The sequence below is a fragment of the Phoca vitulina genome, unplaced genomic scaffold, assembly GCF_004348235.1.
Source record: "Phoca vitulina isolate PV1807 unplaced genomic scaffold, GSC_HSeal_1.0 scaffold7, whole genome shotgun sequence".
Classification (NCBI taxonomy): domain Eukaryota; kingdom Metazoa; phylum Chordata; class Mammalia; order Carnivora; family Phocidae; genus Phoca; species Phoca vitulina.
In genome coordinates, this window is record NW_022589710.1 from 68705886 (window position 1) to 68733090 (window position 27205).

General features: G+C 47.8%; 1 protein-coding gene across 1 annotated transcript in view; it reads left to right on the plus strand.

Moving 5' to 3' along the window:
- Positions 1–27205, plus strand: part of TECPR2 (tectonin beta-propeller repeat containing 2) — a 107752-nt gene that overhangs the window by 28145 nt on the left and 52402 nt on the right. The window contains exons 5-10 of the mRNA XM_032405962.1: positions 8767–8924; positions 17107–17419; positions 19067–19199; positions 22772–23086; positions 24136–25124; positions 26986–27169. Coding sequence (XP_032261853.1) covers positions 8767–8924; positions 17107–17419; positions 19067–19199; positions 22772–23086; positions 24136–25124; positions 26986–27169 — 2092 coding nt within the window. The remainder of the gene's footprint in view (positions 1–8766; positions 8925–17106; positions 17420–19066; positions 19200–22771; positions 23087–24135; positions 25125–26985; positions 27170–27205) is intronic.

Here is a 27205-nt window from a genome sequence, read left to right on the forward strand (position 1 = left end):
TTTTATTTTGAAATAAACCTATTACTAGAAATAACATTTTTATGAAAATAACTATTTTCGAAACAAGTGAAAAGAAAGACACTGCTTTACATTTTTGCAAATCTCTTTAATGGCTGGCTTGTTGGAGGACAGCTGCATTCTGCATAAACTGTTACAAATACATTGTTTTGGGAGGGGGGAAAGATGGCGGAGGAGTAGGGGACCCTATTTCAACTGGTCCCCGGAATTGAGCTGGATATCTACCAGACCACTCCGAGCACCCACGAAACCAGCCTGAGATGTAAGAAGATCTGGATCTCTACAAACAGAATATCGCAGGCAGTTGGTTTCAGGTACGAAGCGGGGAGCTGTGATTCCGCGGGCAGATATTGGAGGATAAATGTCAGCGGGAGGGTGCCTGGCCGTGGGGATCCTACACTGCCGGTGAGCGACAGCCTCGCGCGCTGCGGACGGGCACAGACTCGCAGACCGGTAGCGGCGGGGAAAGGACTCTAGGGCAGCCCCCCGGGGCGGAAACCCAGAGCAGGTCCCCTGGGCGAACCGGGAGTGGCTGGCGGTTTTAGAAGCACAAAGGGCAGAGACAGAAGCACAAAGGGCAGAGACGTGCCCCGACCTGGAGGCAGGACTGGGAGTGCTGCGGAGGGGTGCACAACCCAGGACACTGCAGTTTATAGCAGCACGGACAGAAACAGAGACAGTGTGGCCTGGAGAGCTCACTGAAGAACAGACTGCGATCTCTCTGCTCTGAGGCAGAGGGTTGAAAATGGTCTCTTCTGCTCTGACTCACAGAAGAGATGCGGAAAGCCGCCAGGGAAAGCCGCCAGAGAACAAAAGCCCCAAAAACTGATTCCCCTCTGAGCCCATCCCCCACCACAGGGGGGCAGGGCAACTCCGCCCAAACAGGGTTGCCTGAGTAACAGCGTGGCAGGCCCCTCCCACAGAAGACAGGCTGGGAAAACAAGAGGCCAGCAACCCTAAGGTCCCAAGAAAACAGGTGCATCTTGCTTGGGTTCTGGTCAATAATTTGGACTCTATACATTCCCTCAAACATCCATCAACAGAATGACTAGGAGGAGGAGCCCCCAAAATAGAAAAGACTCAGAGATTATGACTTATGCTGCAGATTTACAAGTGGATGCAGATATAACCAAGATGTCGGAGATGGAATTCAGGCTAGCAATTGTGAAGACAATGGCTAGAATGGAGAAATCAATTAATGGCAACATAGAGTCTCAAAGGGCAGAAATGAAAGGTGAATTGGCAGAACTTAAAGATGCTATCAGTGAGATCCAATCCAATCTAGATAATCTAACAGCTAGGGTAACTGAGGCAGAAGAGCGAATAAGCGACTTGGAAGACAATATAATAGATAAAAAGGGAAAAGAGGACGCCAGGGAAAAACAACTCAGAATCCATGAAAATAGAATCAGAGAAATAAGTGACACCATGAAGCATTCCAATGTTAGAATAATTGGAATCCCGGAGGGAGTGGAGAGAGAGAGAGGACTAGAAGATGTATTTGAGCAAATCGTAGCTGAGAACTTCCCTAATCTGGGGAATGAAACAAACATTCGCGTCCTAGAGGCAGAGACGACCCCTCCCAAGATCAAGGAAAACAGGCCAACACCCCGGCATGTAATAGTAAAACTTGCAAATCTTAGAACCAAGGAAACCATCTTAAGGGCAGTTGGGGGAAGAGATTCCTTACGTACAGAGGGAGGAACATCAGAATAACGTCAGACCTATCCACAGAGACCTGGCAAGCCAGAAAGGCCTGGCAAGACATATTCAGGGTACTAAATGAGAAGAACATGCAGCCAAGAATACTTTATCCAGCAAGGCTTTTATTTAGAATGGATGGGGAGGGACGCCTGGGTGGCTCAGTCGGTTAAGCGTCTGCCTTCGGCTCAGGTCATGATCTCAGGGTCTTGGGATCGAGTCCCGCATCGGGCTCCCTGCTCACCAGGGAGTCTGTTTCTCCCTCTGTCTCTTCCCCCTGCTCATGCTCTCTCTCTCAAATAAATAAATAAAATCTTTAAAAAAAAAAAAAAAATAGAATGGATGGGGAGATGCAGAGCTTCCACGACTGGCAGAAGCTGAAAGAATATGTGACCATTAAGCCGGCCCTGCAAGAGATATTAAGGGGGGTTCTATAAAAGGAGAAAGACCCCCAAGAGTGATATACAACAGAAATTTACAGGGACAATCTATAAAAACAACGTCTTCACAGGGAACATGACAATTAATTCATATCTTTCAGTAATCACTCTCAACGTGAATGGCCTAAACGCTCCCATAAAACGGCACAGGGTTGCAGATTGGATAAAAAGATAGGACCCATCCATATGCTGTCTACAAGAGACTCATTTTGAACCTAAAGATACATCCAGACTGAAAGTGAAGGGATGGAGATCCATCTTCCATGCCAGCGGACCTCAAAAGAAAGCTGGGGTAGCAATTCTTATCAGACAAATTAGATTTTAAACTAAAGTCTGTAATTAGAGACACAGAAGGACACTATATCATTCTTAAAGGGTCTATCCAAAAAGAAGATCTAACAATTGTAAATATCTATGCCCCCAACATGGGAGCAACCATCTACACAAGCCAACTGCTAACCAAAATAAAGAGTCATATTGATAACAATACGTTAATTGTAGCAGACCTCAATACTCCACTCTCAGCAATGGACAGATCATCTAAGCAGAAAATCAACAAGGAAACAAGAGCTTTGAATGATACATTGGACCAGATGGTCCTCATAGATATTTATAGAACATTCCACCCTAAAACAACAGAATACTCATTCTTCTCAAGCGCACATGGAATCTCCAGAGTAGACCACATACTGGGTCACAAATCAGGTCTCAACCGATACCAAAAGATTGAGATTATTCCCTGCATATTCTCAGACCACAATGCTCTAAAATTGGAACTCAATCACAAGAAAAAATTTGGCAGAAATTCAAACACTTGGAAGCTAAAGACCACTCTGCTCAAAAGTCAACCAGGGTCAACCAGGAAATCAAAGAAGAACTTAAACAATTCATGGAAATCAATGAGAACGAAAACACATCGGTCCAAAACCTATGGGATACTGCAAAGGCAGTCCTAAGGGGGAAATACATAGCCATCCAAGCCTCACTCAAAAGAAAAGAAAAATCCCGAATTCACCAACTAACTCTACACCTTAAAGAACTAGAGAAAAAGCAACAAATGATGCCTAAGCCATGCATTAGAAGAGAAATAATTAAAATTAGAGCAGAAATCAATGAATTAGAAACCAGAAACACAGTAGAGCAGATCAACGAAACTAGAAGTTGGTTCTTTGAAAGAATTAATAAGATCGATAAACCACTGGCCAGACTTATCCAAAAGAAAAGAGAAAGGACCCAAATTAATAAAATTATGAATGAAAGGGGAGAGATCACGACTAACACCAAGGAAATAGAAACAATTATTAGAAATTATTATCAACAACTATATGCCAATAAACTGAGCAATCTGGATGAAATGGAGGCCTTCCTGGAAACCTATAAGCTGCCAAGACTGAAACAGGAAGAAATTGACAACCTGAATAGGCCAATAACCAGTAACGACATTGAAGTAGTGATCAAAAGCCTCCCAAAAAACAGGAGTCCAGGGCCTGATGGATTCCCTGGGGAATTCTACCAAACATTCAAAGAAGAAACAATACCTATTCTACTGAAGCTGTTTCAAAAAATAGAAACAAGGAAAACTTCCAAATTCATTCTATGAGGCCAGCATTACCTTAATCCCCAAACCAGGCAAAGACCCCATCAGAAAGGAGAATTTCAGACCGATATCCCTGATGAATATGGATTCCAAAATCCTCAACAAAATCCTAGCTAATAGGATCCAACAATACATTAAAAGGATCATCCACCATGACCAAGTGGGATTTATCCCCGGGATGCAAGGGTGGTTCAACGTTCGCAAATCAATCAGTGTGATAGAACACATTAATAAGAGGAGGGAGAAGAACCATATGGTCCTCTCAATTGATGCAGAAAAAACATTTGACAAAATACAACATCCTTTCCTGATTAAAACTCTTCAGAGTATAGGGATAGAGGGAACATTCCTCAAGTTCATAAAATCCATCTATGAAAAACCCACAGCGAATATCATCCTCAATGGGGAAAAGCTGAGAGCCTTTCCCTTAAGATCAGGAACATGTCAAGGATGCCCACTCTCAGCACTATTGTTCAACATAGTACTAGAAGTCCTAGCAACAGCAATCAGACAACAAAAAGAAATAAAAGGTATTCAGATTGGCAAAGAAGAGGTCAGACTCTCTCTTTTCACAGACGACATGATACTTTATGTGGAAAACCCAAAACACTCCACCCCCAAATTACTAGAACTCATACAGCAATTCAGTAATGTGGCAGGATACAAAATCAATGCACAGAAATCAGTTGCTTTCTTATACACTAACAACACAACTGTAGAAAGAGAAATTAGAGAAACGATTCCATTTACAATAGCACCAAAAACCATAAGATACCTCGGAATAAACCTAACCAAAGAGGTAAAGGATCTATACTCTAGGAACTACAAAACACTCATGAAAGAAATTGAAGAAGACACAAAAAGATGGAAAAATATTCCATGCTCATGGATCGGAAGAATAAACATTGTTAAAATGTCTATGCTACCCAGAGCAATCTATTCCTTTAATGCCATCCCGATCAAAATTCCAATAACATTTTTCAAAGTGCTGGAACAAACAATCCTAAAATTTGTATGGAATCAGAAAAGACCCCGAATCGCCAAGGAAATGTTGAAAAAGAAAAACAAAGCTGGGGGCATCACGTTGCCCGATTTCAAGCTATATTACAAAGCTGTGATCACCAAGACAGCATGGTACTGGCACAAAAACAGACATATAGACCAATGGAACAGAATAGAGAACCCGGATATGGACCCTTAATTCTATGGTCAAATAATCTTTGACAAAGCAGGAAAAAACATGCAATGGAAAAAAGACAGTCTCTTCAATAAATGGTGCTGGGAAAATTGGACAGCCACATGAAGAAGAATGAAACTCGACCATTCTCTAACACCATTCACAAAGATAAACTCAAAGTGGATGAAAGACCTCAATGTGAGACAGGAATCCATCAAAATCCTAGAGGAGAACATAGGCAGTAACCTCTTTGACATCACCCACAGCAACTTCTTTCAAGATACATCTCCAAAAGCTAGTGAAACAAAAGCAAAAATGAACTTTTGGGACTTCATCAAGATAAAAAGCTTCTGCACAGCAAAGGAAACAGTCAACAAAACAAAGAGGCAACTCACAGAATGGGAGAAGATATTTGCAGATGACACTACAGATAAAGGGCTGGTATCCAAGATCTAGAAAGAACTTCTCAAACTCAACACCCAAAAAACAAATGATCAAGTCAAAAAGTGGGCAGAAGATATGAAGACACTTCTCTGAAGAAGACATACAAATGGCTAACAGACACATGAAAAAATGTTCATCATCATTAGCCATCAGGGAAATCCAAATCAAAACCACATTGAGATACCACCTTACACCAGTTAGAATGGCAAAAATGGACAGGGAAAGAAACAACAAATGTTGGAGAGGTTGTGGAGAAAGGGGAACACTCTTACACTGTTAGTGGGAATGCAAGTTGGTACAGCCACTTTGGAAAACAGTGTTGGAGGCTCCTCAAAAATTTAAAAATAGAGCTACCCTATGACCCAGCAATTGCACTACTGGGTATTTACCCCAAAGACACAGATGTAGTGAAAAGAAGGGCCATATGCACCCCAATGTTCATAGCAGCAGTGTCCGCAATAGCCAGACTGTGGAAAGAGCCAAGATGCCCTTCAGCAGATGAATGGATAAAGAAGATGTGGTCCATATATACAATGGAATATTACTCAGCCATCAGAAAGGATGAATACCCAACTTTTACATCAACATGGATGGGACTGGAGGAGATTATGCTAAGTGAAGTCAGTCAAGCAGAGAAAGTCAATTATCATATGGTTTTACTTATTTGTGGAACATAAGGAATAGCATGGAGGACATTAGGAGAAGGAAGGGAAAAATTAGGGGGGGGGGAATTGGAGGGAGAGATGAACCATGAGAGACTATGGACTCTGAGAAACAAACAGGGTTTTAGAGGGGAAGGGGGAGGGGGGATTGGTTAGCCCGGTGATGGGTATTAAGGAGGGCACGTACTGCATGGAGCACTGGGTGTTATACGAAAACAATGGATCATGGATCACCACATCAAAAACCAGTGATGTATTGTATGGTGACTAACATAACATAATAAAATTAAAAAAAAAATACATTGTTTTGGTTGGAGTATATAAAGAAAAATCTGGCCTCCACAGACCTGTAGTTGGAAACGGGACAAGCATTGTAATAGCCTCTTTAGAGAATTGTGGATATTCTTCATTAATCTTATCCCCCAACTGACGGATGGTGGTTTCTTTAAAGGTCAGTTGTAACTGGGAAGCTAAAACCATATGGATGGATTTCTGTACTCTTAACAGTAAAATCCAGTGGTCTGTCTTGCACTTTGAATGGCTCTTTGATACACGCGTGATTTTGTAATATCATGTGTTGGTCACTTGGAAAATACTGATCTACTGAGTGATGCAGATCTTTTCAAATGTTGACACAATTATATAATATCAAAGAACACATCTTTGTTAATATCACCATCATTCCGATGAGAAAAGTCTTTAGCTACTGGGAATTGCTCAAGGTCACAAGGGTCGATACAAGTTTTCAGTTCTAATCCTCATTTGAAAACTGGAAATTTAATATCAGCAACAAACACGATTCCTTGTTTTTACCGAAGTGACAGGTCACTTTGTTACATCTGAGAAAATGTCTGCCAAATACCCATGTTTGAATAATTAGAGTATGTCAAATAAAAATGGTATTCTGTGAAAAAAAAAAAAGCAGCTGATTGAGCTCCCAGCTCTCACAAACCAGTGCTTTTCCTTGAGAGAACCAGAGTACCTCGGTGGGCAGCAGCAGGACCCGGTGTGCATGCCCTGTTTTGTCACACAAAATTCAAAACTGTGTCTACCCAAGAGCCAAGATTTAATGGAATTATAATTGTTTTGCATCAAAGACAGTCTTCAGTGGAACGCACATTTTTTCCATGAGTGGTGGCGGAGGGCACGGTGATGATTGGTGGCGTTCAGGGCCCTGCTCTGCCCACCATGGCTTTTGTGTCAGGGCAAATGTCAGCTCAGTGAAAAAGGCAGATGCAACCGAGTATCGTGATGGCAATAGCTTGGGCCTTGCAGGCCCTGTGGAAAGGACTGCCGACCACACTTTGAGAACCGCTGTTGTGTAGGAAAGTGTTGAGGTTATTAGGAGTCCCTGTGGTGTTCCTTCCTTCTGCTCAGGCCCGCGGGCAGCACCAGGACAGCACTGCTCCCGAGCCTGCATTTCAGGAAACGGAGAGAAAGCCATGTGCAGAAAACAGTGTCCTTGGCACCCCGGGAACTTATTTCCCAGCTTTATTGAGGTTCTGATAGGTTTTAAAAAAAAAAAAATGCAAGTACAAAGAGATTTGCAAAAAAAAGATATGGGAGGCTGAGTGTTTTTGCAAAATTCATACAATAAATTTAGTTCATTAGAAGCTAAGTCAAAAACTGAAAAGCTACAGTTTACGTAACTATAAATGTGGGAGGAAAACCTGCTTTAAAAGTGCTTCATGTTTGGGGGTAATGAGAATTTCTCTATCTTCACTGTGTTGGTGGTTGTATAACTGCATGCATTGTCAAAATCCATAGAATCATGTATCTAAAAAAGGCGAATTTTACTGTATGTAAATTTTACCAGTAAATCTGATTGCTGCTCTCCCCCTACCCCCAAAAGGTCTGTGGTAGTGCATCAGGATTTCTTAAACAATTGAAGAAACTGGTTTGGGAGAAGAGTAACTTGTAGAAGCAGATTTTTGACACCAAGAAATAGAGTTTGTGGTAGCAGTAAAATGCCTCCTAGAGTTTACCTTTGGTCTTCAATATATTTAATATTATTTCAGTTCTGTTTTTTCTGACCCTTTCAGTTGGCAAGGCTATAATGTCCCCAAAATTGCTTTGAATTCTTTGTGGGGGAAGAGTGTAATGTGACCTTAGGTGATAGTTGCCACAATAATTTTATAGGAAGTCCCATTGTGTTCTCCTAGAATAAATTATACTCCTAGTGTAACATATTTCCACTTAGATCTTTATGGACTCTTTGAACTATCTACTGAGAACATTTTAAAAGAAATTATACAGAATTTTTATTTTTTTATTTTTATTTTTTTAAAGATTTTATTTATTTATTTGAGAGAGAGAATGAGAAAGAGCACGAGAGGTGGGGAGGGTCAGAGGGAGAAGCAAACTCCCCGCTGAGCAGGGAGCCCGATGCGGGACTCGATCCCAGGACTCCAGAATCATGACCTGAGCCGAAGGCAGTCGCTCAACCAACTGAGCCACCCAGGTGCCCTATACAGAATTTTTAAATGTTTCTTACCAAACTTGATATAGCCTGAGATAGGTGTTAATGTTGTTTTCTCATTAGTAAGAACTTTTCCAAATAATTTCATCACAGTGAGTTGACATTGAATCTGATGAGAATTAACAACATACGTTTTTACGGTGTATTTTGACCCAAATACAAATAACAAAAGGATGCTTCCCAGTCATAGAGGAAGTTGGGTTACTTTAACTCCACACTGAGTTCGGTTTAACTGGACTCTCTCACAGGGTGTGTGTAACTCCCACTTGGTGTTGGAAGAGCCATCTTCAATCGTGCAACTGGATTATAGCCAGAAAGTACTGCTCGTGTCTACACTACAAAGAAGCCTGCTTTTTTACACGGAAGAAAAGTCTGTCAAGCAGATTGGAACACAACCAAGGAAAAGGTAAGCATCACAAGTGCACCAGTGTGGTGGTTACAGAGGGGCTTTAAGTTTTCCTAGGTTTCCTGTTTGCCATGTGCAAGCCCACCGTGGCTCTAAGCCTGGGGTTCCCGGTGGGTCCCTAACCTGCTTGGGACACCTCATCCCAGCATCAGACAGAAAGAGTGTGTCCCTCTTGATCTGCTGCAAGAACCTGCAGGTGTGGCCTCCCTGCCTTGAGTGCCAGGACCTAGGGGAATCTCCGATGTGGTGTGCCTTGGGTCCACCCTGTGTGGGCGCCCCTCCACCACAGCCCTGGTGAAGGGCCAGAGCCCCTCTGCACTGTGTGGGCTGTGCCAGGCTTGGGGATAACTGGCAGACAAAGTAGCTGTGAGCCCACCATCATGGCAACTTAATAAACTCAGCAGAAAAGTTGCTAATAGTTATGTCACCTGCTATGGAGTAATGTGTGCGGGGTGCTGTGAAGCTTCTACCCAGCCTGGGGCTGAGGGCAGACTCCCTGAAGGAGTGGGCGAGGGAGGAGTGGAACTGGCCAGGAGGACTGGGGAAGGTCTGGAGGGGGTGGCTTCTAGGCTGAGAGATTGTCTCCCTCCCCTCCCCCCCCCCATTTACCTACCACCTGGAAAGACAGCAAGAGAAGGGGTCAAGTCCAGTTGCCTACCAGCCATGTGGGAAGAGGCAGCAGGAACGCATGGTGACCTCCCTGCCAGAAACACACTTGTGGAGCCCTGGGGCCTGGTTTACGTGGGTGTGGGGTCAGTGAGGAGGGGCTAGGTAAAGTGGTGGGGCCACCACCTCATCCTGAGAGGGGCAGAGAGCCAAGTGGGGGCAGGAAGAGGATGGGCGCCAGCAGCTTATGAATTGGGCAGCAGGATTTGGAGAAGTTCCTGGTAAAAGGGCACCATTGCCTACAGAGAATCAGAGGGGCTGGGTGGCAGGTGGGTGGGGAGTGTGGTGAGCAGGCTGACAGTGAGACATGGATTGGCTGCGCCCATGAGGGGAGGGCCCACGGAGGCTGGCGGTGACAGCCGGGCGGGTGACGGATGGCCCGGAGAAGGGGAGCTCAGATGGGCGGAGGGTGGCAGCCCTTAGCTACCAAAAGACCTGGTCATGCCTCCCTTTGGCTTCTGTTTTCTATTCTGAATACCCCCTCAATTCCATCAACAATTTAGCCTTTGTATAGCAGTAGTCTCCCTATTGGCCCCCAGAAAACACAGTAGAATTTGTAGCCCTGGCTTAGGGGTTTTGCACATCTTCATCTTGCTTTTCCCTCTGCCAGCGTCCCCTCTTCTGCCTGATGTTTTGTCCTGACTTGTCATCAGTGTCTTTGGAAGGATAGTGGAGGGTAAAGAGAGAGATACGAAAACCAGTTACTTTTCACGTGGATCAGCCAATAGTCCTTCTCTTAAAACCTGGTCTTCCAGCCTCCGTCATGGAAACCTAAGCAAGTTTCCATGAGCCCCTCCAGGTGCACATGTGTGGTTGGTCTTTTGGCCTGTGCCGGACACTGTTCCAGGGTGCGGATGCAAACAAACGTGTCCCCTTTCTCCCCGGGAAGTCTATTTCACTGAGCCCTAGAGGAGTGGGGATAACACAGAATAAATGGAAAAGTTGTTCACCCCTTGGTCTTAAAGGCTTGTTTTTCTGTGGTGTGCTGTGAGTCTGTGGTTCAGAAAGGGCGTCTGGCGAGTCTGCCCCCTGCAAGCAGGGTGTCATTCCGCAGGTGTTTGGTGTGCCTGAGGGGCAGCCGTGCGCGGTGGACAGCGGTGAGCAAGGGACAGGTCTCTGCCCTCAAGCAGGATCCCTGTGTAGCCTGCAGTGCAAGCTGTGGAGCAGGCAGTTGGGGAAGCCTTCGGGTGGGGGTGGCACGCTCTCTTAGAATGGTCTGGAAAGACTTCTGTGGAGAAGTGATATTTGAGCAGAAGCCTCAAGCATAGGAAGAGCTGATGGAGGAGCATTCTGGTCTCAGGAAACAGCAAATGCCAAGGCCACCGATTGGGCAGGGCTTGCAATGTTCAGGGAGCCAGAGGGGGCTGGGGTGACCAGGGAGCAGTGGGCTGGGTGCACTGGTAGAAAATGAGATTGGAAAGGAGGGCCCGAGCCAGCTTAGGGGTTGGTGGCTGGGGGCACCACGTGCTATTGGCCAAGTTATTCTAGGCATAACCAAAAGCTATTGAAGTGCTTTAGGCAGGAGAATGGCAACATGAGCGACGTTTCAGAGCTCACCCCTGGTTCTGTGTGGAGACTCAATTGGAGATGGGCAGGAGGGGGCAGTGAGGAGGGTACTTCAGGAGTCCCGGGACCAGGCATGGAGGCTGGCTCCTGGTGGTGGCCATCAGGAGACGGGGAGATGGAGGGAGCTGTAATTTGGAGATAGCACGGGGCTGGATAATGGATTAGATATAGGGGAAGGGGAAGGAAAGAATAGAAGATTCTGTGCTGCTGGCTGTAGCAGCTCGGTAGCTGCAGTGGGCACACTGGGGCAAGCCTGGGTTTGAGGTCTAGACAGCCATTCTGTGGGGGGCAGCCATTCTGTGGGGGGCATATTGAGCTGGAGGTGCCTGTTAGGTAGCAGTCAAGTGGGAGTCATAGTGAGGAGTGACGTCTACAGGCCTGCAAATCATTAGATGCAAGCGACATTGAGACCCTGACATTGGGTGAGTTCACCTAGGAACAGTGTTTATTCACCTAACATTGAAAAATCCTCACCGAGTCTCTGCTGTGTGCCAGGCAGCCTTCTCCGTCTGAGGAGACAGCTGTGAACTGGGAAAACCTCTAATCTCGGGGAGCTCACATTCCTGAAGGGGGAGACCAACATTAAATATATTCTAGAATGTTCGGTAGTAATAAACCAGGATATGGACTAGAGAGGAGGGAGCAGGGGACACAGGTGTGTGCTCTAGATGGGCAGGCAGGGATGGCCCTTCCGCAGGAGGGACTGGAGCAGGTTCCTGAAGGCAGGGCAGAAGGAGCCACCAGAGGACCTTGGAAAGAAGCTCTTGAGGCAGAAGCAGTGCATGTGCCAAGCGTTTGAGGGTTTGGAGAGCAGCAAGGCCATGCGTGTGTGGAGCAGAAGAGGGGCCATCCTGTAGGCTTTGTGGGCCTTACTCAGGGACTGCTTTATTCTAGCATGCCAGCAGTCATGAGAGGCTTTGACCAGGGCAAGTCACCCTTGCTGCTCTTTGGAGGGGGCAGGAGTGGCAGCTGAGGGGGGCCAGCCAGGGGCTTAGGCCAGGCCAGGGTAGTAGGAATGCTCGGAGGGCAGAGCTGACAGGTGTGCTGACACGTTGGCTCTGGGGGGTGAGAGAGGGAGATTAGTCAGCTGAGCACTCAGGGGAGTGGCGGCACACTGGCCTAGAGAAGCCTGGGGGAGAGGATAGAAGAGTCTGTTCTGGACAGGTAGCATGGTCTTCCTCCCAGGGGAGAGCCAAAGGGGCAGGTGCAGCAGCCGTGCGTCTTGGGAAGCGGGTGGGGCCCGTGCGTGCATTTGGGAGCCTGTAGCATGTAGACGGTCTTCAAAGCTCCGGGACGGACAAGGTCGCTGCGGGCGTGAGCATAGCTGGAGAAGTGGGGGCGTCTCTGTTCTGGGCACTGGCAGAGACTGGGATGTGAGGAAGGTTCAGAGGAGTGAGAAGTTGGAGGCCACATGAAGGAAGTGTCACAAGGCTACGTCAGAGCTGCTGACGGCCCCAAGAGACGGCATGAGACAGATGTTTGGATTTGGTGACCTGGTGGCTACACACAGCCTTGCTCAAGGAGAGGGGCCGAGGGTGAAAGGGCTGGAGGGAACAGGATCGCAGTGCTCAGAGACAGCTTTTTAGGGGGCTGGTTTTTGTGGAAGGGAACACAGAGGAGGGGGCGCCTTGGGAGGGAGTGTGGCTGGGTGGCTGGCGCTGGCCGGCACAGAGCACAAGATGGCGGTGCCCGTCGTGGCCTCTTGAGCCCACTGGTGGGTGACAGCGTGGCCTGAATAGGGCTGGGGTGTTCTCAGCGGGGAGCAGAGCACTTGCAGGCAGGGGAACCTCGGTGGTGGGGGATGGGGTCGTCCTTTTCTGATGGAGTTTGTGAACCTCCTCAGACGGGACCAGCTAAAATACATTGTTACTCCCAGAAGACCTCAGAGCCCGCTGGCTGTTCCCCCGAAGTGTTGTATCTTTGCTCTCCTCGGGGTCTGTGTTGCACTATTTCAGGTGGGAACCTCTCCCTACCTGTTAGGTGTCCCCTGTGGCCCTGTCGTCAGGGCCCCTGAGCCTGGCCGCCCGTGTTGAGGGTGGACCGTGGAGTCTGCCCCCCAGCAGAGCCAGCATCGGGTTCTGGAACAGGGTCACTGCCATTGTGCCTGCGTGGTGGTCTGTGGGCAGTTGGCTGCTGAGCCTTTTGTCACCCATCTTAGACTTTCATTCTCTTGCCTCGGGCTCTCTGTCCACGCTCAGCATTTCAGGTCTGTGGCACCAGAGATTATACAGCACATTAGAAAACATTCCTTCCAGAGCGCCCGGCTGGCTCAGTCAGTAGAGCATGAGACTCTTGATCTCGGGGCTGTGAGTTTGAGCCCCACGCTGGGGGTAGAGATTACCTAAAAATAAAATCTTTTAAAAAACCCCAAACAGGGGCACCTGGGTGGATCAGTCGTTAAGCGTCTGCCTTCGGCTCGGGTCATGATCTCAGGGTCCTGGGATCGAGCCCCGCATCGGGCTCCCTGCTCTGCGGGGAGCCTGCTTCTCCCTCTCCCACTCCCCCTGCTTGTGTTCCCTCTCTCGCTGTGTCTCCCTCTGTCAAATAAATAAATGAAATCTTTAAAAAAAACAAAAAACCCAAACAAACACTCCTTTCATATTAATGTGGCTCATAAAGGGAATTAAAGTATGTTTTAAAGTCATCAGTTTTTTAAAATCATCAAACATTTTTCTGGAAGTCACCTCCACCAAAATTAAGAAAGTAGGTTAATTTGGGGCACCTGGGTGGCTCAGTCATTGGGCGTCTGCCTTCGGCTCAGGTCATGATCCCAGGGTCCTGGGATCAAGCCCCGCATCGGGCTTGCTGCTCGACGGGGAGTTTGCTTCTCCCTCTACCCCTCCCCGCTCTTCCCTCTCTCTCAGATAAATAAATAAAATCTTAAAAAAAAAAGTAGGTTAATTTAGTTATGATTTTAGAACCCTATGGTACCTAGACCTTAAAAGTTGGAGTCTGAGGGTCCACTTGAGAACGGACAGCAGCAGGTGCTACACAGTCATACGGCAGGTGGGTGGCGCCAAGCCCGGGGTGTAGGACAGTTTACACCTCGCTCTAACTAGTTGTTATCCCCAGCTTATCTGCCCTCCCCCCGCTGACCACACACCACACGTTCAGCAGTTCCTTAGAGCCAGCCGCCCACCAGGACCCTCTCGGCATGTTCCTTCCCCCACAGTGCCCGTCCCTTCCTCAGCCAGGTAATAGTCCTGGGTCTAGCCCTCTCCTGCCTCAGTCGGGACACACCCCGTCCAGACTCCTTGGGCGGCCCTTTGAGCCTCAGATGCTCTTGCAGTGGTTCATACACCTGCGCACATCTGCCCCCGTCTGTTCTCAGTCCCGGCCAGGATCTCGTCTCGTTCATCCCTCACGTTGCCCATGGCCCCGGGTCTCACACAGTGTTTGTTCCAGTGAATGCTTTAGTTACCCAAGGTGAACAAATCAAAGTGGAAGTGACAAGAGATTTTTAAGAGGACCTATAAATAAATGGAAAACATTTAACAATTGGGTCACCAAACAGACATGGATTTGACAGGAAGGTCAAGAGGAAGAGGTTATGGACTGCCCTGCTAGAATTCCTTTGGGTCTATTTAGAGAATCTTCCCAGAACAAATCCACCAAAGGCAGTAATCAAACATGATGCTGATTATAGAGTTGTCCGTGAATGATCTACAGCGTTAGAACAGTCTTGGTTAATCTAACGATCTTCGTTTCAAAGCTGAATTTGATATTCGATATCCTCCTTGGGCCCCCTCCGGAGGGATTTAGTTACTGTGCAGCCAGAGGGACCTAGAGAGATACTGACATGCAGAGAAACGTCCAGATAACTCTATCTACGTGACTGTGTGGGATGGGCCCTGGAGACAGCCCCTCAGGAGGGCCGGTGCGCTGCTGCGTGCAGGGAGGGTGAGGAGAGAGGCACGGGGTCCGTGGGGAGCACGCAGTGCTGGCGTGAATAGAGCTAGAGGCCGATCCCAGCTGCGAGCACCTGTAGCCCTGTGCGTGGCCTTACCATCACCAGCAGTGCTTTTGTGCCTTCGTAGACTGGCTCACTTAATCTTCTCTTTAACCTTTGAGATGGGAATGATTACTCCTGATTTACAGATTAGGAAACCAAGCTCCAGAAAGGTTGCATAGCACAAAGCAAATGTCAGGGCTGGAAATTGAGCCCTGCTGTCAGTCGAGAGTCAGTACTCTTTCCACTGCTTCAAATCAGAGAAGTATTTTGGGGAGAGGGTGGACTGAAACTCTTGAACTTTGAGCTCTGGTAGGAGCCTGAGATTGGGCAAAGGTGTGGGACCATGAGAACTCAGAGGGTCGCCCAGCTGGCTCAGTTGGGGGGAGCATGCGACTCTTGATCTTGGGGTCATGGGTTTGAGCCCCACATTGGGTGTAGGGATTGCTTAAAAATAAAGCCTTTGGGGGGAAAAAAAGAATTCAGATTGCTGGTGGGAGCATAGGTTGGTATAATCACATTGTGAAAAAAGTTTGAAGTTGTCTTTTAAACCTGAATGTGGTCAACTCAGCAACCCAACAGTTACCCAACAGAGCAACAATTCCATCTCCGGGAGATCCTGGGCAGACTCTTACACCTGTGTGCTAGGAGGTCTGCATGAAAATGCTCGTAGCACTGTTGTTTAAAATAACAAAGTAGAAATAATTCAAATACACATCAACAAGGGAGTGAGTAAAAATATTGTGGCAAACTATGTAGCAGTGAAAATGAACGAGCTATAGCTTTTTTATCAGTAAAGATAAATCTTAGAAATACAATGTTAAAAGCAATTTGCAAAAGTATACAAGTAGAATCATACTTTTTTTATACAAATGAAAGATAATACTAAAAAGTATGTAGTGTTTAGGAATACATAGGTATGTGGTTAAATTATCAATAATAGTAGAAGCAAGGGAATAACAAACAAAATTCAGTCTGTGGTCACACCTGGGGAACGGAGGGGCAGGAACATTAGGAGCACGGGAGAGCATCACCCGTATCCCTGATGATTTATTTCTGAAGTTGAGGGGGTTCCTGGGTGTACATTTCATTTATTAGACTTCATAACTTTTATATGCCTATAAATGTGTGTGTGTGTATAGTATAAAATAATATGTATTATTTATATAATAAAACATACATTCTTTTGTGTTAGGTATTTCATAATTTTAAAAATAGAAAACTGCCATGCCTGGGGACCAGAGGGAAGCTGGTCCCTGTGATGGGTTCAGACTCAATGGCAGGTATGACGCTCATTCACTGGGATGCTGGAGTGAGTACAGCAATCAGGCGTTAGAAGGAACAGAAGTTCCAAGCAGGGAGAGGATGGTCAGACCTGGATTTGTGAGCTTCTGCCTCATTTTCTCTTCTCTGAGACAGGAGCTGGACTCTACGTCATGGGGCTGCTGTGAGGATTGAGCCTGAGGGTGGGGACAGAGCCCTGGGCACAGCACCAAAACGGTTGCCATGAGACAGGCTGCACGCTCAGCGGGTGCACACTTGCGAGGGGGCTATGGGGAGCAGAAGACACAGAGATGACAGCGTCGTTCTAGTAACAACAGAACAAACCATAGCAGAGGGTTTGAAAAAACATCAATCTTGTTCGGGCTTATCCAAAAAATTCTTGTTAGAGTTGATATCAAGGGTTGACAACTGTCACTTTAAATCAGTTCATATCACTTCTTTCTTTCTTTCTTTCTTTCTTTTCCTTCCTTCCTTCCTTCCTTCCTTCCTTCCTTCCTTCCTTCCTTCCTTCCTTCTTTCCTTTCCTTTCCTTTCCTTTCCTTTCCTTTCCTTTCCTTTCTTTTCCTTTCCTTTCCTTTCCTTTCCTTTCCTTTCCTTTCCTTTCTTTCCTTTCCTTTCCTTTCCTTTCCCTTTCTTTCCCTTTCTTTCCCTTTCTTTCCTTTCCTTCTCTTTGCCTTCTTCTTTTTCTTTCTTTTCTTTCTTTTTTTTTAATTTCAGCACTGGGAAATTTGGAGCTTGTTTTATACCAGGACTTTGTAAGCAGAGTGATCTGACCTTGTACGCATCACGGCCTGGGCTCCGACTGTGGAAGGCAGACATCCATGGGACTGTTCAAGCCACGTTTATCCTAAAAGATGTCTTTGCTGGAGGGGTCAAGCCCTTTGAACTGTACCCGCGTCTGGAATCCTCCAGCAGGGGAGGCTGCAGCTTACCTGAGAAACACCTGGGGCTTGTTTCCTGTTTCTTTCAAGAAGGCTGGGTGTTGAGTTGGAATGAATACAGTATTTACCTTCTAGACACCGTCAACCAGGTAAGTGACATGATCGCACCACATCTTGGGTGTCTTTACAGTGTTTATCTACAGATTGTCTCTCAGAACAATAGAAGGAACAGCATTGATTCTAATGCTTTACTTTTTCCTTTGGGCCAGTCAAGGAAATCAAGTAAGGGTCTGATTATTTTATAGATTTGGTTTTGGTAAAACCTTCTAGCTGTTCTGCCTCTAAGCAGGAGTCTCGTCTGCCTGGCATGGCTTCCCTCATCTGGAACTTGAGGGCAGGGTGACCTGGGCTAGGGCCACCAAGCTGCCTTTTAGCCCTGAGTTGGTTTCTCTTCTTAAGGAACACTTTGAAAAAGGCATTTTTGTATTCTTCTCCACTTATAGACAACTTAAGTTTTTTTCTTTCTCTGGGTACTCTTTGAACTGGATGTGCTCTTAGTAGTCAGTGGGGTTGAGAGGTTTGGTGACTGTGTATCAGTTCCTTTCTTCTGAGCCCTTACCCCAGTGCTTTCTGTGACAGGTGTAATTAACTTCATGAGACAAGGGGCTGTCCATGTGCAGACGTGGCTGCCATCAGAGTCTGTGTGGCAACAAGATGGGCAGCTTTCAGATTAGTGGCATGTTTCTAGATGTTCATCAGGATTATTTAAAAATTAACAGAGGGGCGCCTGGGTGGCTCAGTTGGTTAAGCGTCTCCCTTCAGCTCAGGTCATGATCCCAGGGTCCTGGGATCGAGCCTCACATCTGGCTCCCTGCTCAATGGGGAGCCTGCTTCTCCCTCTCCCTCTGCCTGCTGCTCTGTCTACTTGTGCTATCTTGTTGTCAAATAAATAAATAAAATCTTAAAAAAAAAATTAAAATTAAAATTAACGAAGAATTCAGGCCCTTTTTCTCTCTATAGTGAACTGCCTCTTGTTTGTATTATTAGCCGAAAAGAGAATGTTTTAAAATCATTCAGACTCTGGATGTCCTGTTTTCAGTTGGTGTTAGGGGCCTCCTCCCTCTCTCCATTCATTCGGAGCCATGAATTGCAGTGTCCACTTGTCTCTCCCACGGGAGTGCACACAGTAGGGGTCGAGACCGGTCAGCACATCACTCTAGACCAGGAGCAGCATTCCCTGTGGGCATTCATACAAAGTGCTGTGAGCTGTGACGAGTCCCGGGCAGTGCCACCAAGGCTGAGCTCCCAGGGACTCTTTCCCAAGGAGGCAGTGTCTGAATCAGGTTGGAACTCTCCCAGTAGACAAGAGTCAGGAAAGGAGTTTGAGCAGAGCCGTGGCGTCCTGGAGGAACAAGGCCCGCTCCGCTCAGGGCACCTGAAGCACAGACCAGGGCAGCTGTGCGAGGCTGACGCAGGTCCTGCCGAGGAGCATGCGCTCCATGTGCTGGGGGGAGGGGGCCAGGCAGGACATGGCTCCCAGTGCTCAGAGGTGCGGTGAGCTCTTCCCTCAGGCTCATGAATTCACTGGCAAGGTTTATGACTCCAGGTCATGTACCTGTCGGATACTCCCTACCTTTGCGTTCCGTTTACTCTTAAGAAGTTTCAGAAAGTGGGCCTAACAAAGCACAGGTGTCATTTGACTCATTTGGATTCCTGCACATGTCTGTATGCTTTCAACTATTACTATTGCCTGGTTGTGTGATTTTCTTTTCTTTTTTCTTTTCTTTTTTGGACAGTCCACAATTGCTGGTTTGGAAGGATCAGGTGATATCGTGTCTGTTTCCTGCACAGAAAATGAAATATTTTTCTTAAAGGGAGATAGGAACATTATAAGAATTTCAAGCAGACCTGAAGGACTGGCATCAATAGGTTTGTATTTGTTATAAAATGTACCCGTGTATATGTAATTGTAGTTTATAACTTATAAACCTTACCGTTACTTTGTTAGTTAAATGACTGTAGCTTTATTTAAACAAGGAAGTATTTGGAGGGTTTCCTATGATTTTTTTTTTTTTAAGATATTTTGTTTTGTTTTGTTTCAGAGAGAGAATGTGTGCGAACAGGGGGAGGGGCAGAGGGAGAGAATCTCAAGCCAACTCCACGCTGAGTGCGGAGCCCAACTCAGGGCTTGGTCTCACAACCCTGAGATCATGACCTGAGCTGAAACCAAGAGTCGGACACTTGACCCACTGAGCCGCCCAGGCGCCCCACTATGAGTCATAAAAGATGGTTTACAGTGCTTTTCTTGAAGCTTACCTACTTTAAGGCTCATATCAGACAGCCTCACATTTGGTAAAGTGGTTCCATAGGTCTGGAAGCTGGGGAGGCCAGACGAGTAGTGAGGAGAACTCAGCACCCCATGACTGGTCGCTGGTACCTGACTCCACGTGTGGGATTAATAGTTCCAAAGATAGAGACTTGCCAAGATTTTAGAACATGGAAATCTGTTATCTGGAATATATCTTTTACCCTCCACACAGTTACTCCTTACAGCACTGATCATTCTCTGTGCTTTTGACTTTTCTTTGTAATTCATACAAGCCCAGATTCTAATGAGCAAAGAATCTTTTTTTTATTTATTTATTTATTTATTTATTTATTTATTTGAGAGAGAGAGAATGAGACAGAGTGAGTACACGAGAGGGGGGAGGGTCAGAGGGAGAAGCAGACTCCCCGCCGAGCAGGGAGCCCGATGCGGGACTCGATCAGGGACTCCAGGATCATGACCTGAGCCGAAGGCAGTCGCCCAACCAACTGAGCCACCCAGGCGCCCGAGCAAAGAATCTTAATACATGTTCTCATGCACACATCCACGGTACTTTGTACACTTGGGGCTCGTCAGTGAACTTGTTCCTGCTGGTGACAACAGCCATGTGGGGAGGACGAGGAGAGGCCTGTCTGTCACTCCCTTTGTTCTCACTATGTTCCAGAGACTGCTGAGCACTTAACAGTCATGACCTCATAAAATCCTGAACACATGTTCTATAGACGAGGAGACCGGGGTTTGGAAGTTGCAGTGAGGTACCAAAGACACCGCCGCTGGGGGGACGTGAGCGGCACACCAGGGACATCCGTGTGGCCCCAGAGCCCCCGCGTGGGTGGCTTCTGGAGTTCATGGAGCAGTCTCGCAGGCATCTTGGTTGATGCTCATGACAAGCCTGTGGGAAATGTGAGGCAGGTAGTCCTGCCACTGCCTTTCCCCAGCCAGGCCGCCCTCCTCCCGGGGCTGGGGGCGGCCTCGTCCCTTCCTTGCTCGCAGGCCACCGCGTCTGAGGTGGTGTGCAGGGCGCCCCCTGCCACGGCTGCCAGCTCCCTCCGGGCTCCTGCCCCCACCCGCTGTCCCCAGCGCCCAGGCGGGTCTGAGTGCTAGGCGTGTGGTGCTCCCCACCGTGGCCTGCTTCTGTCCGGATGCTGCCCTCTGTTCTCTCCCCGCTCGTTTTTTAAGACCCACTTCAGGTCTTACTGTATCTTTTGATACTTTTCCTGAGTGCTTTAGTTAAGTCAGCCTCTCCCTGTCTTCACTGGAGTTCCCAGGGGCCTCTCCTTCTACCACTCTTGTGACTGGGGAGCCGTTTACTTAACTTACCATGTCCTTACCTCGCAAAATAAACTTTTTGTTGCAAGGATCTTGTGGCTCAGCTTTGTGACCCGACATAGCACGTGGTACATAGAAGCCCTGAGTGAGTGAGTGTTAATCCATGGTGTCCCCATTCCACAGATTAGAAAACCAAGGACTGGGGGGTAAATGACAAGCCCCAAATCCACCAGCCCCGTCTTCTGATTTCTGCTTCAGCCAACGTTTCTCCTGCTGCTTCTGCTTGGCTACATTGGTCAGAAGTGCAGACCTTTTGCTGTAGCCATGGCCCTGGGGGCATCTTTGCTATGACTTCTCTCACCAGCACTAGCTGGTGTCTGAGTCACTGCAGGAGAGGGAGTAGAGGTCCTGGACCCAAGTGGGTGGGCCAGTTGCAAACCTGAGGCCTTTTAGAGTGGGGAGCACGGCGAGGAAGAGGAGCTCCAAGCGGCAGGCTCCTGGGCCCCCAAGCGTTACTAAGCATTTTGTCTTTCTGTAATGTTAGAATATGAAGTGTAGTTAGAAGGAAAGTATCCCAAACAGTCTCTCATGAGCCAGATATTTAGGACTTGAAAAGATGAAAATGTCATAAGGGCTATCTTGGCCCCAATTTTACGGTCTCTTAAGAGATGGCGGGGTGGGGGTGAATTACTTCTTAAGTCAGAGAGTAAGTCAGGATTGCTGCCATTCCAGATTATAATTTCTGTGGAAAGTGAATAAGCTCTCAGTCTTGAGTTTATGAGGGACACCTACATGGTGTGGTCAGGGGCGGGGCGGCTTATAGGAGGGAAGTAAGCTCCAGACCTAGCTCTTCGGTGGGGCCTCTCTGCGGTGATGAAAACGCTCAGTTTCTGCACTGTCCACCAGTGGCTGAGTGCTTGGAATGTGGGGGGTGCAACAGTATTAAATTGTGTTTGATTTTGAATTTAGCTGCACATGACAGTGGCGCTGTATTGGACAGGACAGCTCTAGACCAAGACCTGACGCCAACTGCGTGATCTTGGACGAGTTGCTTCCCTGGCCAGGCTTCACACCGAGCACAGTCCTGCCTGTCCATCCCCAGTTGTGCACACTGCAGCCCCTAGTCTGCCCCTGACCACCCTCACAAGGGACAGCAGTTCCCATCTGTCTGCTTGATGGTCCCGGAATAGTGTCGGGCATATAGTGGATACTCAGTATCCGAGGGATGGCTGAGTGGATCGAAGTGGTCCCTAGTCCTGTTCTACGTAAAGGGTACTATGGATGGAACTGTTATGGCCATGGTGACCTTGTGGTGTTGTGTTGAGAAGGACGAGTCCATGAAAGTGAGAAACTTGCCGGCTCTTGTTCATGGGCACAGAGCAGGGTGACTTGACCCTCCACGGCCAGATCCTCACGCTGCTCTCTGCTCGAAATGGACGCTGACTTCATTAACGCACTTCTCTGTCCCGGCTTTGTTCTCATGGAAAATTCCCTTTCTCCCCTTAAATTTCAAGAAATATGGGTACACGTACATTTTTCAAGTGCCTTTTGAGTTCTTTTGTATTTAAGGCATGATCTAAGTAGGGGATATCACTAAGCCCTTTTCTTAGGTCATTTGTCTTCTTTAGGAATTATTTGTGAACTGATGTGAGAAATGCTGTGTACTTAGTAGTGTCCCCGTCCTGTTGAGCTATTTACAGAAAATAGCCATGACAAACCATTTTCCTGATTTTGGTGTGTGAGCTTCCTGGAGCACAGAACCGTTTGTTGGACTGTTTTGTGTGATTCTTACAGTTTCGCCAGTCTTCTGAGTTTAGCAGGCAGGTATTTAGGGTTAGCAGACCTGAGTAGGAGCGTGTTGACCTTCTTGGATAACCAGCAGTAACACCCCACCCTTCTTTCTCAGGGCGAGATGGTCTGGAAACGCCAGGATGTGCAGAGCAGGCCCCCGGGCAGCGTGCGGAGAAGCCGTCGGGGGCCCCAGTTTCTGAGACGAGGATCAGGGGCTCTTCCGTGGCCAGCTCCGTGGCCAGTGAGCCAAGGAGCAGGAGCAGCTCGCTCAACTCCACCGACAGTGGCTCCGGGCTCCAGGCAGCTCCAGAGCTGGGGAAGGGCAGCCAGCCCGCCTCACAGAGATTCAGCGTGATTAGCTCAGAAGACTTTGACCAGGAGCTTGTCGTGAAGCCTCTGAAAGTGAAAAAGAAGAGGAAGAAGAAGACAGGTACCATCCATGGCAAAGCACACACTGACTCCTGCTTACTCGGGGGCATTCTTAGACACTTTTTGGGAGTGCTGCTTTCACTGAATGAGCACTTGCCCATTCAATGAGAAGCAGAGAAGGCCTTCAGAAAGCAAGTGTGTTCTTTCCTCAAAGGAGTTTTACTGTGAAATATTTCATATGTTAAAAAAGTATCATGCACATGGAGAGCACCTTCATGAGGTGTAAATAATATAACAGACGCCTGTGTACTTACCCCCCTGCTTGATGGGTCTGGGTTTATACTTCTCAGTATTTATTTGTTTATTTATTTATTTATTTATTTTTAAAGATTTTATTTATTTATTTGACAGAGAGAGAGAGACAGTGAGAGAGGGAACACAAGCAGGGGGAGTGGGAGAGGGAGAAGCAGGCTTCCCGCTGAGCAGGGAGCCTGATGCGGGGCTCGATCCCAGGACCCTGGGATCATGACCTGAGCCGAAGGCAGCTGCTTAACCGACTGAGCCACCCAGGCGCCCCTATACTTCTCAGTATTTAAATAAAAATTTTGATATATCCATGTATAGCATGTATTAGACCAGAGAAGCTATGAGCCTGGATGGAAAGTCATGGAAACAGAAGATCTATGCTGGTGTCTAGATGGGTCATTTTACATTTAGTGTTGGATAGGTTACCGGACATGGGATTTAACATAGAAATGGTTTAACTTTTTACTCCTTGGTTCTTGTTAGGCCTCTCGAGCTACACATACTTACCAGATTGCTAAGCATTTTAATAATTTTAAACAACTGGTCTGTGGTCCATCCTTCCCTTTGTTTTCCTCCGTTAACATTTCTTGAGTGGGGCCTAGAGCCCATCAGTGTGTCTGATGTTTGCATCCATTTAAAACATCTCTGCATGGGGATAATTCATGCTTGAGAGATGTATTCTTCACCACTTAAATATCCTTCATTTAAAATGTATTTTTTTTCTTGAGCCAAAATTGTGTTTGTTAGTCTCTTACTCTTTATGTGGAATCATACCCCATTTTAAACATTCTTATTTTAAATTAGAAGGTGGAAGCAGGAACACGTGCCACAGCTCCCTTGAATCGACTCCCTGCTATGAATTTCCGGGTGACAGTCCCCAGTCCTTGAGCACAGACCTGCTGTCCATGACCTCAAGTTTGGGCAGCATCGTGGATCGGTCGAGCACAGAGTCTCCTGACCAGGAGAGTAACCTTAGTGGTGAGGTGAATGGTGTCCTGCAGGAAAATAATGACCCCGAGGCATTCAGTGTCCTGGAGGTGCCTGCCCCTGACGTACTGAATGAAGGGAATGGCGACAGAGCTGGACTCCCACGATGTAACCGTGCAGACGACACAGAGCCACACAGTGCAGTGTGGACTTCACTCTTGGAGCTGAGGGAAGCTGTGGAAGGTAGTGACGTTACAGAGCTCAGAGAGGAACCTTGTCCCGCAGACGATGAACTGAATAGCAGACAGTCACCCTGTCGAGAACAGGACAGCTCTGCTGAGGCCCGGGAAGCGGAGGACATGCCTGATGACCCCCAAAGCACTTTTTCTGAAGTCCCCTTCCTGGACTCCCTCCCGGTGCCTTCCAGCCTCAGCTGGGCCCCCCCTGCCGAGCAGCAGCTGCCGGGGACCAGAGCTGACGAAGGCTGTGCTGAGGAGCCCAGCAAGGAGCAGGGCTTCCTCACGCACATGGGGGGTCCCGGCCACCTTGGCTCACATCCCTGGCACACTGTCACTGACGGTGACACAGGCCTGAAGGAAATGGTTGCCTTGGAATGTGACACGGGGAGTGTGGGAGGACAGCTGACACCCCCGGTCTCCGCCTTGGCAGCTCACACTCGTGAGCCTCGGCTCGAGCAGCCTTTACGGGACCAGGTGTTGACGTCCAGTGACGAGGAGGACATCTACGCCCACGGGTTGCCTTCCTCTTCCTCGGAGACCAGTATGACAGAGCTCGGTGGTAGTCGCTCCCTGCAGGACCTGAGCCAGCCTGGCGCAGATGACACTGGGCTGCTAAAGTCAGATCAGGTGTGTGGGTTTGGGGTGGGCCGGTTTCCTGAGGGTCCACCCAACCCATGTAGTTAAGGATGGTTATTCTTGGTCATTTTACATAAAAAAGAGATTTTTTCAGAGTACTTAGTTTTCTTAGCAAGTGATTATAATTCAATGTATTTGATTTCAAAACTAACCAGGTATTATCACTTCTTTTCCTACTAAGTCGTTGTGAGGTGTGGATTATGAGTGTGAACTTATGTGTACTTTCCCCAAATGTACCGCTGGATTCTCTCAGTGCTAATCACGTGTATTGTTTGGGTAGCTCTTGCCACGTGCCGGGCAACATGCTAAGTACTTTGTAAGTTCAACTCATTTACTTCTCTGAGAACTAAACAAACCATGAAATAGGTACTATGTGGTCCCCGTTTTACAGTGGAGGCAATCGAGACTTAGTTACATGGCTTGCACAGGTCACATAGCAAGTGAGGGGCAAGGCTGGCCCCGGGACACCCCCCCTCAGCCTCTGTGCTGTCCTGCCTTGGCAGTGAAATGTACTGCTTACTTGTTTGGCGACAAATGCCAAAAGGTTAGACCTTACACTCAGTTTTGCCTGTGCCCATCCTTTCTTGAGTGCCTTCGGCTGCCAGGCTCCGTGTTCGGTGTTGGCTGCTGCAGGGTGTGGATAGCCAGTCCGGATCTCAGAATCTCAGGGAGGAGCCAGACGTGCGTGTCGATCATCTCAGTTGAGCAAGACTTTCGCCGATGGTGGCGAGCAAAGTGCAGGGCTCTGGGAAGTGTGAGAGGGCGCCTGCCCAGGGATGTACTGGGCAGGCCGACTATGTCTCATGGGGGCGGGCTATTGGGATTCTAGGCCAGAACTTTAGAAAAGCCCTCCCCTAGGTGAGAGGGAACCTGACACTTGGAGGACTTCTCCCTCCCTTCATGGTTCCCCCCCTCCTCCCCTTCCAGTAGCTAGAAAGCCAAGAGATTTTTGTGGCATTGGGGAGGGGGGGCTCATCATGGGGTGCAGGGCTGAATTGAGAAGGGGCGGGTGCCATTCTCTCTGAAGCGAACTTCCATATTTGGGTGATTGTGCAAGCACATTGATTTTCTTCTGTAGTTTCAGAAAACTGTTAAAACTGCAAAGACTTCGTTTAGCTTTGATTTTTTTTAAAGAATCGTAGCAAGAAAACATCAGTCTATAAAATTCAGCCAGACTGAGTGTCTTGGCCAGATTTCCATCAGCCACATGATGTGTCCTGTGTCCAGTGATTGGGACCATGCTTAAAACCCGAGGGTGAAGACACAGAGATGGTGGTAGTGCTTCTCATCCTCGTGCATCTGCGAGGATCCGATGCACAAAACACAGATCTGCACGTTGTGTGAAGTGCAATACACCTGTGCGTAAAGCTAGGTCATTTTTTTTTTTAAGGATTTTATTTATTTATTTGACAGAGAGAGAGCGAGAGAGGGAACACGAGCAGGGGGAGTGGGAGAGAGAGAAGCAGGCTTCCCGCGGAGCAGGGAGCCCAATGCAGGGCTCGATCCCAGGACCCTGGGATCATGACCCGAGCCAAAGGCAGACGCTTAACGACTGAGCCACCCAGGTGCCCCAAGCTAGGTCATTTTAATGTAAACATTGCATTAGGAAGGGTGTTCTGACATGACAGAGCGTTACCCAGGCGTGCTCTGGGGTCCTAACGAGGGACGACAGCTCCCATTTCAGAACGCTTCTCTCAGAGTATGGTCCAAAGATAGCAGTCCCTGCATGGCTTCTCAGAGATCCTCAGCTCTGTGACTTGAATGATACCCTGCACGCTTGTCTTGTTGACGACAGCACGACGGTGCAGCTGCGTGCTGTGCTACAGAACTCACCAGGCTCTGTCCTTGTTAGTTTGCAGAAAGCTGGATGGGATACGCTGGTCCCGGCTACGGCATACTCAGCTTGGCGGTCTCCGAGAAGTACCTCTGGTGCCTGGACTACAAAGGCGGCCTGTTCTGCAGCGCACTGCCGGGCGCTGGGCTCCGCTGGCAGAAGTTTGAGGACGCCGTCCAGCAGGTGGCGGTCTCACCCTCAGGTTGGCCTCCCCGGCTCCCTGTCCCGCCGGTGTAGC